At 44.7% G+C, this 14,338-nt stretch overlaps 1 protein-coding gene across 1 annotated transcript in view; it reads right to left on the bottom strand.

Moving 5' to 3' along the window:
• The window catches only part of SYBU (syntabulin), a gene marked incomplete at both ends in the record, with an annotated part of 41,067 nt that extends 28,516 nt beyond the window's left edge, over nt 1-12,551 (bottom strand). Inside the window, 2 exon segments of the mRNA XM_084260209.1 lie at nt 12,114-12,303; nt 12,525-12,551. Coding sequence (XP_084116335.1) covers nt 12,114-12,303; nt 12,525-12,551 — 217 coding nt within the window.
• Between the last annotated feature and the right edge of the window lie 1,787 nt (nt 12,552-14,338).

The following is a 14,338-nucleotide window of genomic DNA, read 5'->3' as shown; positions in this document are numbered from 1 at the left end:
AGGGGCTGGAAGGGACCTCAAGAGATCATTGAGTCCAACCCCCCTGCCAAAGCAGGATCCCTAGGACATCAATAATCACGTGAGCGTTCCCACTCCGGCTGAAATAAACTAATGGTTTTAATTTACTCCCTCTCCTCTCATCATTTGTTATTTTTTAAATAATGTGCAACTTCTGCTCCTTTTACCTAGTATTAGCCAGAAATGTGAATAAATTAGAAATTTTCCAAATTTAGGGCAAAGGGCAAGCTCTGTGTCAGCTTTCTGCAGTGGCTTTTGAATAATCAAAAAGTTTACTATCACAGAAGGGAACAGCTGCACACCAAGCACTGGTACTGACCACCCCAGGCAAGGAAAGCTCCGCTGTACACTGGAGGGATGTACCTCTCAGCTGACCCTCCACTCACCCTACTGGCATGAGGGAAAGCTCTGGTGAACACTGAGGTGCTATCCATCTGCTGAGAGTGAGCCAAATTGTGAATTACCTCCATTCTTCACTCCTACTGAAGCCTTAAAAGGGTATTTTATTGTGTTTGATACTGTAGGTGTCCCCATGGACCCTGACGGTGCATCAAGCTGATGCTCCCTCCACCCCACAGACAGTCTGACCCCCTCCCCTGCTCATTGCCACAGCAAACACCTCTGCTCCTCATCCCCAAGAGAAAGGATATGACTACGGCACTGGGGCTTCAGCGTTTCCCACAGACCTGTAGGCTCCCCCAAAACCCTGCTGACGGAAAAAGGTGAAGACCTTCACCTGTCCAGAAATGGGACAAGGTAAGGTATCTATCTCCAAAGTAGGCAATGGGGTAACAGGAGCAGACGAGCCCACAATGGGATTCACTTTCTTCTGAAAACATAACCTGTAGTAGCAAGGTCAGTTAAGGATTCAGTCCTATAAATTGCAGGAGTTTGGCCCAGTAAGAACTTCAGGAATATAGACAGGACTGATTGTCTGTCTCATACATGCAAGCATCAAGACAATAGAAGAGAGAAAGGTTGCAAACTCCAGTGTGTGAATGTCTGTACTACTTGGATCTTGCCTGTATTACTTGCACAAGAAGGAAAATCATATGAATTTATAATACACAACATTCATTGCTTTTTTAGCAATATTTATGGTTTCTTTTTCACAGTGGCCTCCTAAGAGTGTTCTGGGAGTAGTCTTTTCCTTTGAACATCAGCTGGATTTCATCACTGAAGCTCTACGTCCAACCCCTCTCCCAGATCAGATACGCTTGCCAAGTTTCAAAGCCAAGCACGGGATGGTGTCTCCTCAAACAAACAATCAGGGAAGTTGCTCAGAGCACTCTGACATTTGCATGCACTGACTAGCTTTCAAATAGTAAAGTCAAAGTATAAACAACAGTGTTAAAGATAATTCTCATGGACTTCAGCCATATGCTGTGACTTGATAGTCTTCTCTGATTTTCTGGGCTCAGACACTTTGTAAGTTTCACTGGAATATGCCTTAGAATCCTTAGAAAACTACTGCATTTTCCTGAATTCTTTAAGAAATACTGCATTTACAACTTCCTTATATAATCCATCCAAATAATTAATGACGCTCTTGCTGAGGAACCATAGATATTTCTGCTGTCACTCCCCAGTGCCAGATCTAGTTATGCACTTCCGTGAGTCTGAACTGTCCATCTCTGTGGTGGTTTGAGACTGGCTGGAGGCCAGATGCCCACCAAAGTTGCTCTGTCACTTCCCTTTTCAGCTGGACAGGGGAGAAAATAGATATTGAAAGGCTTAGGAGTCGAGATAAGGACAGTAAGAGATCATTCCACAGTTAGTATTGCAGGGAACACAGACTCAACACGGAATAAAGGAAAGAAAACTCTAATTTATTACACTGCACTGCACACCCAGTGAGAAGTGCAACCAGATCTTAAAGCACCTCCCACCACCCCTTCCTTCTTAGCAGACTTAACTTTGGTCATGACTTCGGTCCCGTCTTCCCTGAAGGGGTGGCACGAGTCAGGGTGGGGGAATGGGGGTTTCAGTCAGTTCCTCACGAGATGTTCTCCTCCTTAGTTGGGGGGTCATTCTTCACACCCTTCCCCTGCTGTAGCATGGGGTCCCACCCACAGGAGACAGTCCTTCATGAACTTCTCCAACGTGAGTCCTTTCTATTAGGGCTTCAGCTCTTCACCAGCTTCCCCAGTGTGGGTCACTGCTATGGGGTGCAGTCATAAATCACAGAACAATTCTCAGTCCCAGACTGATCCAACCTGGCCTCCCATGGAGTCACAAAACAATCTACTCCAGGGTGGGTCTCTCTCTTTTGCTCTCTCCGTGTGTGTGTCTCTCTCTCCACGGGCTGCAAGTGCTGCCAGACGGTTGCTCCAATGCAGGTCATCTTTCATGGGTACAGGGGAAGACCTGCTCCACCATGGGTTTCTCCATGGATGCAGGGGCATCTTTATCTCCAGTGCTTGGGGTGCCTCCTCCCCTCCTTCACTGGCCTTGGTGTCTGCAAAGCTTCTTACATCTTCTCACTCCCTTCTCTGGTGGCAAAAAGTGGCTGTTAACAGGTATTTTTCTTCCTAAATATGATTCACAGAGGTGCTATGACTTTCATTGATAGGCTCAGCCTTAAGCCCAGCTGGTATTTACTCTGTCAGGCTTAGGCAAAACTTCTAGCTGCTTCTCGAAGGCCCCACTCCTACATAAGAACCTTGCCATGCAAAGCCACAACAATCTCCTACTAAATCTACTGTCCCACTTTTATCTTCTCTTAACAATCCCTTGACCGTTAATGTTCAAGCTGTACATAACTCTGTATTTCCACTAGGAAATGTGGATTCCAGAATTAAACACAGGCCTCTCAAAAGCTTTCACCAGGTCTGTGTAGTGAGGCTGAAAACCTGTTTCCTGCCCTTTCCTAATGCTTCCATTTCCGTTTGTCCCAGGATCTGTCAGTCTGGGTAGCCACAGCTCTGCCAGGACGGCACACTATGAGTTGTCTATTGATGGTGAACCACCAAAGGTATTTCACAATTTTTCAGGATAATCTCCCAATCTGCCTGTGTGTTGTGCAGTTTTTGACCCCCTTCATGTTGCTTTGGTCTTCTCTTTATGACTGGTCTTGAGGCACAGGGCTGTTTTATGCATTAATAATGAAAGCTGCTGACAGACACCAAAGGGAATCTATCACCCAGCTTCTACATATTAAGGCACTTTCTATTGTAAATCAAGAGAAGGAGGCTTCTCTGAAGGGTGTGTCAGAGCAACAGCCCAGTTTTGGCTTCTCCAGTCATCCCACAGCTCTGAGTCACCGTCTGGAGGATATCTTTCCATTGAGTAGTACAACCAGTGTTTTGACTTGGGCAGCTGAACCAGTGAGATTTAAGGGCTTGCTACCCAGTCCAATAATACTGCAAACCAGAGATTCACAGTATCATCATGGAACAACTGGGCAACACAAAAGACCACAGTAACAGTAGAAGGATGAAACCGTCAAGGAGTTGGACTTCTATTTATAGTGACACTGAATGGCCCTCCTGAGGCACCCTCACCTGCCCAGCAATGATTTAGGAACCGCAGTTGAAAGTAGAAAAGTGAGTATTTTTCTCTGCTCCTATTTGTACTAAGACATTTCATTTTTACTGCAGCCATTCCAGTAGGTGATTTTATGTATTGTAAAAGATTAGTAATTTGCTACAATTTGTCACCAACAAACATCACACAGACCTTTGAAAAAATAAATTTAATACCTTTACTGTAAGTCCTAAAAATGCTACTATTTTTGGTCTTTTTGATCAATCCTGAACTAATTTTATAGCTATTTTTAAGACCAGTTTATTTAGTTTATTTATTTTAAGGCCTGGTATTTAACAAAACTAATCAGGATATCATGTGCTTTCTTACCAGAAGTCAATCACACTAAAGCAAAACAGAAAAGCAAGCAAAACTGTAGCCCTGTCAGGAAAAGAGAGAAGGTTTATGTGACAAGGCCTACTTATACAAAACCCTGCTAAGGAAATTAATTCCATATTTAATCTCTATGTCTCTGCAGACAAAACTTGAATTAACCATGCTCCATTTTGCCTGTGAATGGAGGCAGGCTAGAAGCTCCACCACTCCCCAAGGTCACCTCGAGAGGCTGTGCAAACTCTGGTCCTTGAAGGGTTTCTAGACTCAGACAGACCAAGCCATGGCTGAGGTGATGTAGTGCTGGAAACAGTCCTGCTTCAAAAAGGCTAGAACCTACAAGTTTAGGATCACAATTTTCTGTTACAGCTTTTCTGTTGCTCCTCTCCTACTGAACAGAGGAGCGGAGCACCGCTTCTACAAAGACAGTAGGACTTGTTCAGCCTGGAGAAGAGAAGGCGCCAGGGAGACCTTACAGAAGCCTTCCACAACCTGAAGGGGCCTACAGGAGAGCTGGGGAAGAACTGTTTGTAAGGGCATGTAGCGATAGGAAGAGGGACAATGGTTTTACACTAGAGCAGGGTAGATTCAGATTATACATTAGGTAGAAGATCTTCACTGTGAGGGTAATGAGTGAGGCACTGGAACAGGTTACCCAGAGAGATGGTGGAGTCCCCGTCTCTGGAGGTATTCAATGTTAGGCTTGATGAAGCTCTGAGCAACCTGGTCTAGTGGAGATGTCCCTGCTTACTGCAGGGAGGTTGGACTAGTTGACCTTTAAAGGTCCCTTCCAACCTAACGCATTCTGTAATTTTTTTAGCTATTCCACAGCTGGGAACCACCCTGTTTTTCCAAGCCCATTTTTCAAGCTGGAACTACTGATCTTAATTTTCCAGTCATAGTTAACTAAGTAAAATCAAGACCAAACATCTTCATCTCCTCCTGAGTGTTTCTGAGGTTCCTATCATTAATATGCAGGCAACTTTAACAGCTGTTCCTCACCAGTTTCCATCATAGCCAGAGGCTGACCACTAACGATCACTACTGAAAACTGAATATGGAATCTGCTCACTGAATTTGGCAGGAGGTCCTCTCTGGTTGCTCAAAACATGGCATAGATGGTGACAGGCTCGTATTATGTAGAAGAGGTGAGAGTAAGACGGAAGACAATGGACTGACCTGCTCCTAGACTTCATGCATCTTTTACCATGCAGTATTTGCCATGAGCACGTCCTTAGAAGTACCAGCTCTTGACATCTGACTGTGCAATAGCTGAGTTACACTGAAGCAGAAAAATTTTAATTGACTTTGGCCACAAATGATGCCTCTACTAATCTGCCTTCCATTTAAGCATTTCACTAATAAGCAGGACTGATGTAGTTCTGGGAAACCAGCGGGAAAAAAAGGACCATATAATTGTGGTTTACCGGCTTTGTCATTACAGTTATAGCACTGCTAATGGTATTAATATTTGAGAACAAAAGCATCAAAGCTTACTAGTAAAACTATCAATAAAAATAGTACTGTTACTAGGAGAGTGCTGTGGTCAGGAATAGCACAACTGCTAGAGTTTTGCTATCACATCACAGATAGCATTTGGACAAGGGGGTTAAATGATAAAGGACTGAAAATCTTTGAAAATTCTAAAGAAAAGTTTTAACTAAAGGTCAGGAGAGGAAAAGGTCTGAAAAGGAGACAAAGAAGAGTTTTGGCTGTTAGGTAGAGTTTTTTCAGCACTTTAGTAGACCTCACTAACCTTTTCTGAGGACAACAGCTGGAAGTGGAGCCACTGCTGATACCTCTGGTAAGAAAGCCTTGGCTACATCAAATGTAAAAAATGTCACCCTTTTCATATCATTGTAAGAAATGTATGTACATATAGATGGGTTTCTGTGTGTGGTTTTATGTGATTAATTCAGTTATGCAGCAGGGAAGAAATTATAAATATACTATCCAATTTTGAAGGCACCATTTTTGGAAATAAAAATCTTCAATAGACTGCATAGAAATTTGTGCCTGTTCCTCAAATGGCAGAATGTGTTATATTCCTTCGGTCTCAAATCGCTCGGCCTCTGTGGCTGACAGCATCACTGTGACCCTCACAGCTTCAACATCACCTCATAATGTCGCACTGTTTACCCTCCAATGATGCTTGGAAACCACATATATTCCATCCATTGTTTTTTTAATTGTCACCAAACCCAGGCTGGTGCGTAACATCACTACAGAACTCACTCACTGGTTTTGGTCTTACATATATGTCAAAACACTGTCCCAGAATTTCAAGGATGCATATTAACCCTTTAAAGGTAGGGTTAAAATATGTCATGTAGAATTTCTTTTAAGATATCAAGATTGTCTTTTAATAAAAAAAGACATGAAAGAATTCTGATTAAAGGTTCAATTCTGCTACAAGTTGTGATGTTCTTCAATATGCATGGCAACACTCAACTCAATAGAAAATTGCATGAAAGGCACTTGGAGAGAAAAGTATTAGATTACACATTGGCAGTGAAGAAAATACACGTTATAGTTTAGAATTCAGCCTGTAGTGCAGAGCAAGCTGTGATATATACAGAAAGGATGAGGTACTGACTGTTCTCAGGACACCGTCCAAAATGTGTCAGAGACAATGGGCGCTCTTCTGCTGACCTCAGGAGGCGCTGGGTCAGGTTTTAAAGTTTCACAGCCCTGACAGACATAAAAAGGTGGCAACAAACATCCAAAAGGTCAAATATTTTTGGCTTCCAGACGTTGTTGTGTGGCACAGGAACAAAAGCATCATTACTTAGTAAGAGAGAATAAATAGCGAAGCAGAAAGGGAAGCAGAGAAAGGCCAAAAACTGAGGAATGGTCAGGCTTTGCTCTTTAGTACCTAGGCACTTTTCTCATTTCCATGTTTGGAACAGATCTCTGTGCTGCAGAAACAGAACTGGCGCTTAACAACATGAAGCAATAATAAATTATTGCATGTAAGCTGGCCCAGCAGGAAATTCTCCAGGGAAGCAGCAGGGAGAAAAGGAAGCATGACACCAGCGTCGCCTTTATGCAAAGGCCATACGCGCCTTTTTGAAAGCTGGTGGGGTTATTTTTCAGCATTTTTGTAAATTAATATCACAGTGATAAGTGAATTGCCTTACTGAGTGCTGCAAGCAAATGTGCTGGAGAAGACCTCCACTTGACAAGTCTGAAAAAAATCACAGAATCACAGAATCGTAGGGGTTGGAAGGGACCTCGAGAGATCATCGGGTCCATCCCCCTTGCCAAAGCAGCTCCCTAGCTCATAATGCAAATGGCAAAAAGAGAGTGTGGAAAAGCATAGTATAAAGGACTGCAGGAAAGAGAATCTAACTTCCAGTAGCACACACGTGACTTTCAAGCATATCTCTTTGATTCAGTAACTCAGACAAAAAAAAAACCAAATAAGCTAGTAAGGAACTATTTAAACAACATTATTTCTTACAATGAGAAACAAGAAGAATGGGAGAGCTCACTATTTCAATCATAATAATAACAACAACAATAATAATACATATATATGTATATACAAATAATACTTATTTTAAATAATTCATAATAATAATCTGTTCTCAATCTGTTGATTTGAAAAAAAACTAAGAGTTTGTTTTCCTCTACCTTTTTCTATTCAGAAATGTACATTCAAGTACACACACTTTAAACTGTAGCCTTCAAGACCAGATGTTTTACAATAAAACCTATTTCAGTGCTCTAGCAACTAAATTATTTCCCAGAGTGTGAGAAGGCACAGCATTTCGTCTGGCTACACCCATACAATGCTTCTCCTCCAACCTGTGGTTAGCAGTATGGGTAGAAAGTTCACATTGAATTTAATAAGCCAGCCTAAAGCCTACATGCTTTTTTCAATGAGTGGACTGCAAACTCAGCCCCAGCATCCATCAACAGCTGCGACAGTTGGCAAATAATCTCTGAATTCAAGGGGACAGTGCACACGAGCAAGTGAGCAGGGCGCAGCATCACGGAGATCCCTGTTGCAGCACTTACACCCCAGGGCTTACAGACCACCCACTCTACCAGAGCATATTTATTATGATGTGCATGTAAATAACAAGAATTTAAAAAATAATAATACTCTTTACACCAGAAAAGAACAAGTTGTAAAATAAACACCAAACCCAAACCTTTTGCAAGAAGGAGCAAAAAAGAAGTTTAGGGTTGCTTTTTGAAAACAGTTGGAGTGAATGACAAGGATTCATCTACAGGGACGCTGTGATTTTTCAGTGGCCCGTGGTACGATGCAGTCTGGTTAAAAAGGCAATTCGCAGGCAAGCCCCAGAAAAGAGGAACCATTTGCCATAGGAATAAAAAAGGTCTTCTGGCTCATAAAATCTTCTGCCAAACTGATTATTAAATGTGCAAATGCTTCCTGCAAAGCTGCATCTCAGTTAACAAAGCACCGCTACATTACCTGCTGAAATTCAGGCGGCTGAAGAAAGGCTGAAGCGTCCGTATACAGATAGCATGGACCCACTCTTCTTCATAAGGGGAAATTTAAAAGCTGAGCTATTCAGAAGCAGAAACTAAGAAAAAAAACAAACTACCTTCCCTTTAAAATGAAAAGATGAGCAGGCTTCTTACGGAGCTTAGCGTGCTCAGGCTGCCTTCAATCCAGTAGCAACTGCCTTGGTATCCAAAGGACACGTAGGCACCAATGAAGGATGATGCCCCGCCCTAAGTACCTTATCTCTTACAGCACGAACACTGTAACTGGAATTACCAACAGCCGCCCAGCAGCCGCTCTGCCATGGACGTGGGAGCAGACGATGTGTCTGTGATGCTTAAAACCATGCTTTCCTCCCGACTCACAAGGTGAGCGTGCAGCCGCTCCAGAGCAGCTGAGGAACACACACATGGCGTGGGGAAACGCTCGGTAGCAGCCGAGCCAGGCAAAGCTGCTGGGAAAGCATTTTTTCATCGTTTGACATCACACAAGTTCTGTGGCTGACATCCAAGCTGGACGAGGGCAGCGGCTGAAGGAAGTGCTCCCGTATCGAATGACAAACAGGACCCCAGATGAGCTAAGATTTTTAAGGAAGGATTGCACACAGTGAGCACTGATACAAAGGCTCAGCTTGCCTATGCAACATCCAGGCAGCACCCACGTTCTCTTGGCAGAAACAAAGGATATTAAAACCCATTTCTCAGGAATATCACAGATAGGATCAACAGTCTCAATGTGTTTCATACAGACTCACAAAACAAAACCAACATAAAGCCAATTGCAAGTCATTGACTGACATGGTCAACTGGGTCTCTGATCCAGTCCCATGAGACAAATTTAAAACTCATCTCAGCCAGATTAACAATTTCTTCAAAAGAAATAAAGCATTACAGTACAGCATCTCTTGTCTGCTGCCAAGAGGTATTTTCTGCTGTTGCCACCGTGATAGCACCATTGACAGCATTCCCAAAGGGTCCCCATACCTCAATCAACATTAACAACACCAGGAAGACCCTAATTCTCTCATTTAGAGAGAGAGCCCACCAAACCTTCACTCATGCATTGGGACCGATGTCAACACCCATTCAATATGGACAACCCTGGAAGTTTTGGGGAAGCAAGCAGGAAAGACATATTTAAATGGATGAGGAAAAAACCACAATGATTTATCTTAGGGGAAAAAGAAATCTACTGATCATAACTTTTGGTGTCAATAATAATGGAAGAAAGGTAGAGAGAAGCTTGTCAAGAGAAGGATAAGGAGGAAAGAAATTACTCCAGGGTCAATTCACACTATCTTCTGCTTATTAACCTTTTGGTGTTTAATGCTCAAAAAAAGTTACAAAAAAATACCTTTACCCAAATGCCCAGGAGCCTTTTCATACTGCCATCACACCATCGTTCACCACATTATTCATCTGCTCACCACTTCCAAATGTATTACTTGCTAATTTTAAACACACCTTCTGCACATACCTCCTCTCTGTTAAGGCAGTAGCTACCTAGCACCAGGAGAGGCAGGTTAGAGGCTGCGGCCCCTCCACCCACTTCTCCATGCAGATCTTTGCCACCCCCTCCCCAGAAACAGGACCCAGCAGCCACATACTGCCACTGGTGAAATTAAACCTAAATTAGACATACCATCATAACGAAGGATCATCTGTGGAACACAGGGAAGAGGTGTCAGAGAACGAGGAAATCAAGTGAGTGACTGTTGTAATACCTGCATCACGGTGAAAACCCATCAAACCTACAACCAACCAATCCACATACAGGACGGAGGGACAGTACCATGCCTGATCCTTGTCTGCTTAAGGTTTGAAGGCTCACGGCAGTCAAACTGGGTAGTGCATACCTGTCTGGGTGCTGCAGGCAGCTTGAGAAGCACAGCAATATCATGGGAAAAAAAATAAATCAAACTAAATCAATGGCGCATTCATGAAAGAATAAAAGATGACTAAAGGAAATAAAAGTATGACCAGCCATACTTGAGGCAGGTTAAGAGGCTAGCATCGCACTCTTGAGTACCTCTGTGAAAGGTGCCTTAAAACTGTCAAGCCGTGAGATCAGACACACCCAGAGTAAACACAAAGCTCTGCTGGGACCCAGACACAGCCCGTACAGTGCATTGGGACAGCAAGGGCATTGCTTCAGCAGTTCTGTGCCAAGTAGTTCTGAGGAACATGATACAAACCCAAATGATACTGTAAAAGAGACTGTCAGTGACCAGGATGAAAGGCTTGTCAACACACAGGGGAGGGGGAAAAAGAATCAGGATAAAAAGCAGTCATTTGGAAAGGATCATAAAAATAATGTATTTCTAGAAAGCTTCAGAAGATTTTACTTCTTTGTTTCTTAAAAGGCAACAGGCACACTCAAACAGGTAAGGTGTGTGTGTGGGGATTCAAAAGGCATGGGAAAAACACTTCAGCAGCCTTACAGCCTATGTTGTTTGTTTAACGCTCTGCATTGTTCATTAAACAATAACCAAATAGATCATTCCACTGAGCCTGAATTGCACAATCTACCCAAGCTAAGAAGGAAACCGTAGACCTAAACATGCATATTGTATTCCTCATTTAGGAAAATTGACTGTTCTCGTACACCGTGTTCAACACACCGCTTTTCGTTAAATGATCGGACCCACCGCAGTGAAGACAAAGATAAATACGAGTGTTTCTGGCTCCAGTAATTTAACTCCAGTAATTTAAATCCTTTATGAACAAACAAAAAGGAAGTTCAGGAACTTGCTGTGAAATTAACTATAAGAAAAATACTTGTTATAATTCAGATTTTTATTTAGACAGAGAATGTTATGCTCTCCAAAACACTATTAAGACTGAATTTTTAGTAATTTCAAAATTTCCACAAGCATATAGAGCCCAAGATGTTTATGATGTAACCCTCAAAGCTGTTATCCATGGGTATGATGTCATACATAGCAATGAGTTTCACTGAATTAAAAGATTACTCACCACTAGTAGGTGTCTCAGTCATTCACTGCTAGCTGAGGGATATAAATTGTGCTAAACTCTACACGGGAAAAATATTTAAAAATCTGGTTTTGAGTTGTCCCTAATGCAAAAGGGGTGCATTCATTTTGAAGAGCAAAGGACACTTGTGGTCTACATTTGGAGAGCAGGAATTTACTTCTGGTATGTCACGTAGCCACTGCGCTCTCTAGAGCAGACACCATGCCCAATTCACGCCTGGCAACCTGCTTATCAGGAGATTCAGTTCTCAAATAAACAGAACTCCCTCCAATATGACAGTCAAAACTACACCTACGCATTTCACCAAACTACGAGGAACTGCAGTATTTCACCCATGTCTGATGCCCTTAGCAGCAGCTCCCCTGTCTTACAGGCTCTTTGGCTCGGTGGCTTTCCAGAACGCCTCGAACCCACGCTGCAGTTTTTAAGGCAAATCTTTCTCTTTAAAGCAACTGTTCTGCCGCAGTAAAACCGCCAACTTTTTACCAGCAGAGAGCAGAACTTGAAATGGAAACATCTGGTGTCGCTTACAGCATGTATTAAAAGAACAGATACTGGATTTCCCTGGAAAAATCAATGGTTGCCCTTCTGCATCTGCAGAACGCGGTGCTCCTCAGGGCTCCGTACGAGCCCGGCGCACGGATGCTGCGGCCGGGGGTGGCAGCGAAGCCGCGGGGTCGGAGTGGTGGGGCTCACCGCGACCCCCTGGGTAAAGACGGGGGGAGCGGGAGGGGTGCTCTGTGTGTGTGATCTGCTTGCGGTACCTGAGCAGAAGCTGTTGCTGCTGACGGTCCGGCCGGAGCCCCCGGAGGAACTGGGCGGGTTGAACTCCCGGTTCTCCTCCTCCGAAAAGGGCGACTCGGAAGCGGGGGATACTTTCTGCTGCGGCCGCAGGACCAAGCGGGGGATGCGGCTACGGGATACCTCCTTCTCCAGCTGCGCCTTCTGCTCCTGCTTGAGAAGGGACACCCCGGCGTCAGGGACCCCTCGAATGCGCCCTCCTCCTTCCACCATTCTGTCAGGGGCAGGCAAACCACGGCTCCCCCCCCACTGTAAGGGCGGGGGGGGGCGGGGGGGGGCAGGGTTTTTCTGCCTCTGCCTCTCCTCGGTCCCCGCAGCCCCAACTCGCCGCCCCGCAGCCACCCTTGCCAACCCCTCCGTCCCCGGCTCCTCACCTTGCTGCTCTCCCGCAGGGGCCCCATCTCCTCTCAGTCACGGCGCAGTCGGAGGCAGGCACCTGGCATGGGCGAGAAGGATGCGCTAAGCCGCGTTTGCTGCTGCTGCCGCTTCTGCTGCCGCTGCGGCGCTGGGGGTGGCGGAGCCCGGCCCGGCCCCGCCGCTCCCTCCCCGCCCCGACACGTGGTGCCGCCGCCGGCCGCGCCGCCGCGCCCGGTGCCGCCGCCGCCACCCGCCGCAAGGACACCGAGCAGGTGCGGGAACCGGGGCCGGGACGCATCCTCCTCCCGTCCCGGGGCCGGCCCGGACCCCCGGGCAGCAGCATCGCCGCGGCACCTTTGGCAGTGGCCGGCCCGGGGAGGCAGCTCTCCGCCCGCTGCCCGCACGGGGCTCTCAGGGGCGTCGGCATTAAACTCTGGGCAGGCTGGGCGCTGTGTGAGCGGTTACATAGATGCTCCGCGGAGGCACCGAGCAGATGCGTAGCGGAGGACAGATGTTAGCAGTACAAATGTGATGGATGTATAGCTATATAAAGGGCAAAACGCATCAGATGCTTTCTGCTCCTCATTATTATTCAGCTTTTCATGGAACATGTAAAGCACTTACTTTACTCCCGGTCAATACATAGCATAGAATGCTTAATTATTGTGTTGCCTCTCTTACCTTTCGTCACTGTGATTGCTGTTGACCCCCCTATTGATCAATGCACATGTGTTGACCTCGTTCATCTGCTCCCCAGAGTGGGTCTACTGAAGACATGCATGTATTAGCCAGACTGTGATCTGGGCTGTATGCATGCCCACACAATGGGTGGAAAGGACATCTTTTCCACAAAAGGGATGATGGAATTCTCAACATGGAGCTCATTTGAGGTTCTGCACAAATAGGACTTAACTAACTTGCAGTAGCTGTACTTTCACATCAGGTTTTTTGGGGCAAAGATTTCCTTTGCGTGTACGTTTCCTACAAAGGGCCCCAGTTACTGTTGGGAACTTCTGTTTGCTATTACAGTGTAAATATTAAATGCTGTCTCAAAAATAATTAAGAACAAATGTGTCTTTTATGTGCACTGCAGAGAAAATACCATCAATAATAGGAAAGGTGATGCATTCATCTAGCCCTCAAAGAGGAAAGAGGACACTGGTGAGTACTGACACACTGATTGTTACATATACAAAGAGTTATCATTACTAATTTATTAACCTAGAGTCAGGATTAGATCCATTACTTATGTAAAGCTCCAAGCTATGCTCTGCCAAAAAGATGATACCATCCTCCCCTGGCAGTGTCAAGACATCTATAATTCAAAGAAGTGAGATAGTTAACAGCTGATAAAAAAATGCTTAAAATTCCTTTATTAAAAATGGTGCATGCTTATAAGATAGCTTGCAACCACTGGAATATACCTTCCTGAGGCACAGAAGAGCAGGAACAATCCTAAACCTTTCCTTAATGCTTTAAGACCTTTTCCATGGAAAACAGAAAATTGCAAATCACATATTTTAGACACACAAATTTGTTCTCCTGTTCAGTAGAAACCAGGACACCTGAGACCCTGGGCTTCTCCTGCGAGCCGCATGTGGCACGTGCATGATGCAAATTTCCCACGTACATTCTCAGAGCTGTTGTACCGGCAGAGTAAGAAGAAGCTGTGCAGCAGCCCTGCTATTGCCATAGAAACTCCGCTCGAGAGCTGCTGCTGATGATTCAATTTTTGGAGCCTGCTTTATCTTTTTCCATTTCGTGCTCAAGTTTTTGCCTTGCTAAGAAACAAGATATGAAAAGTGAAGTCTTTGAGCTGCCTCGGGATTCG

Source organism: Gallinula chloropus, assembly GCF_964237585.1.
Source record: "Gallinula chloropus genome assembly, chromosome: 2".
NCBI lineage: Eukaryota > Metazoa > Chordata > Aves > Gruiformes > Rallidae > Gallinula > Gallinula chloropus.
This window is presented reverse-complemented; position numbering and strand designations above follow the sequence as displayed.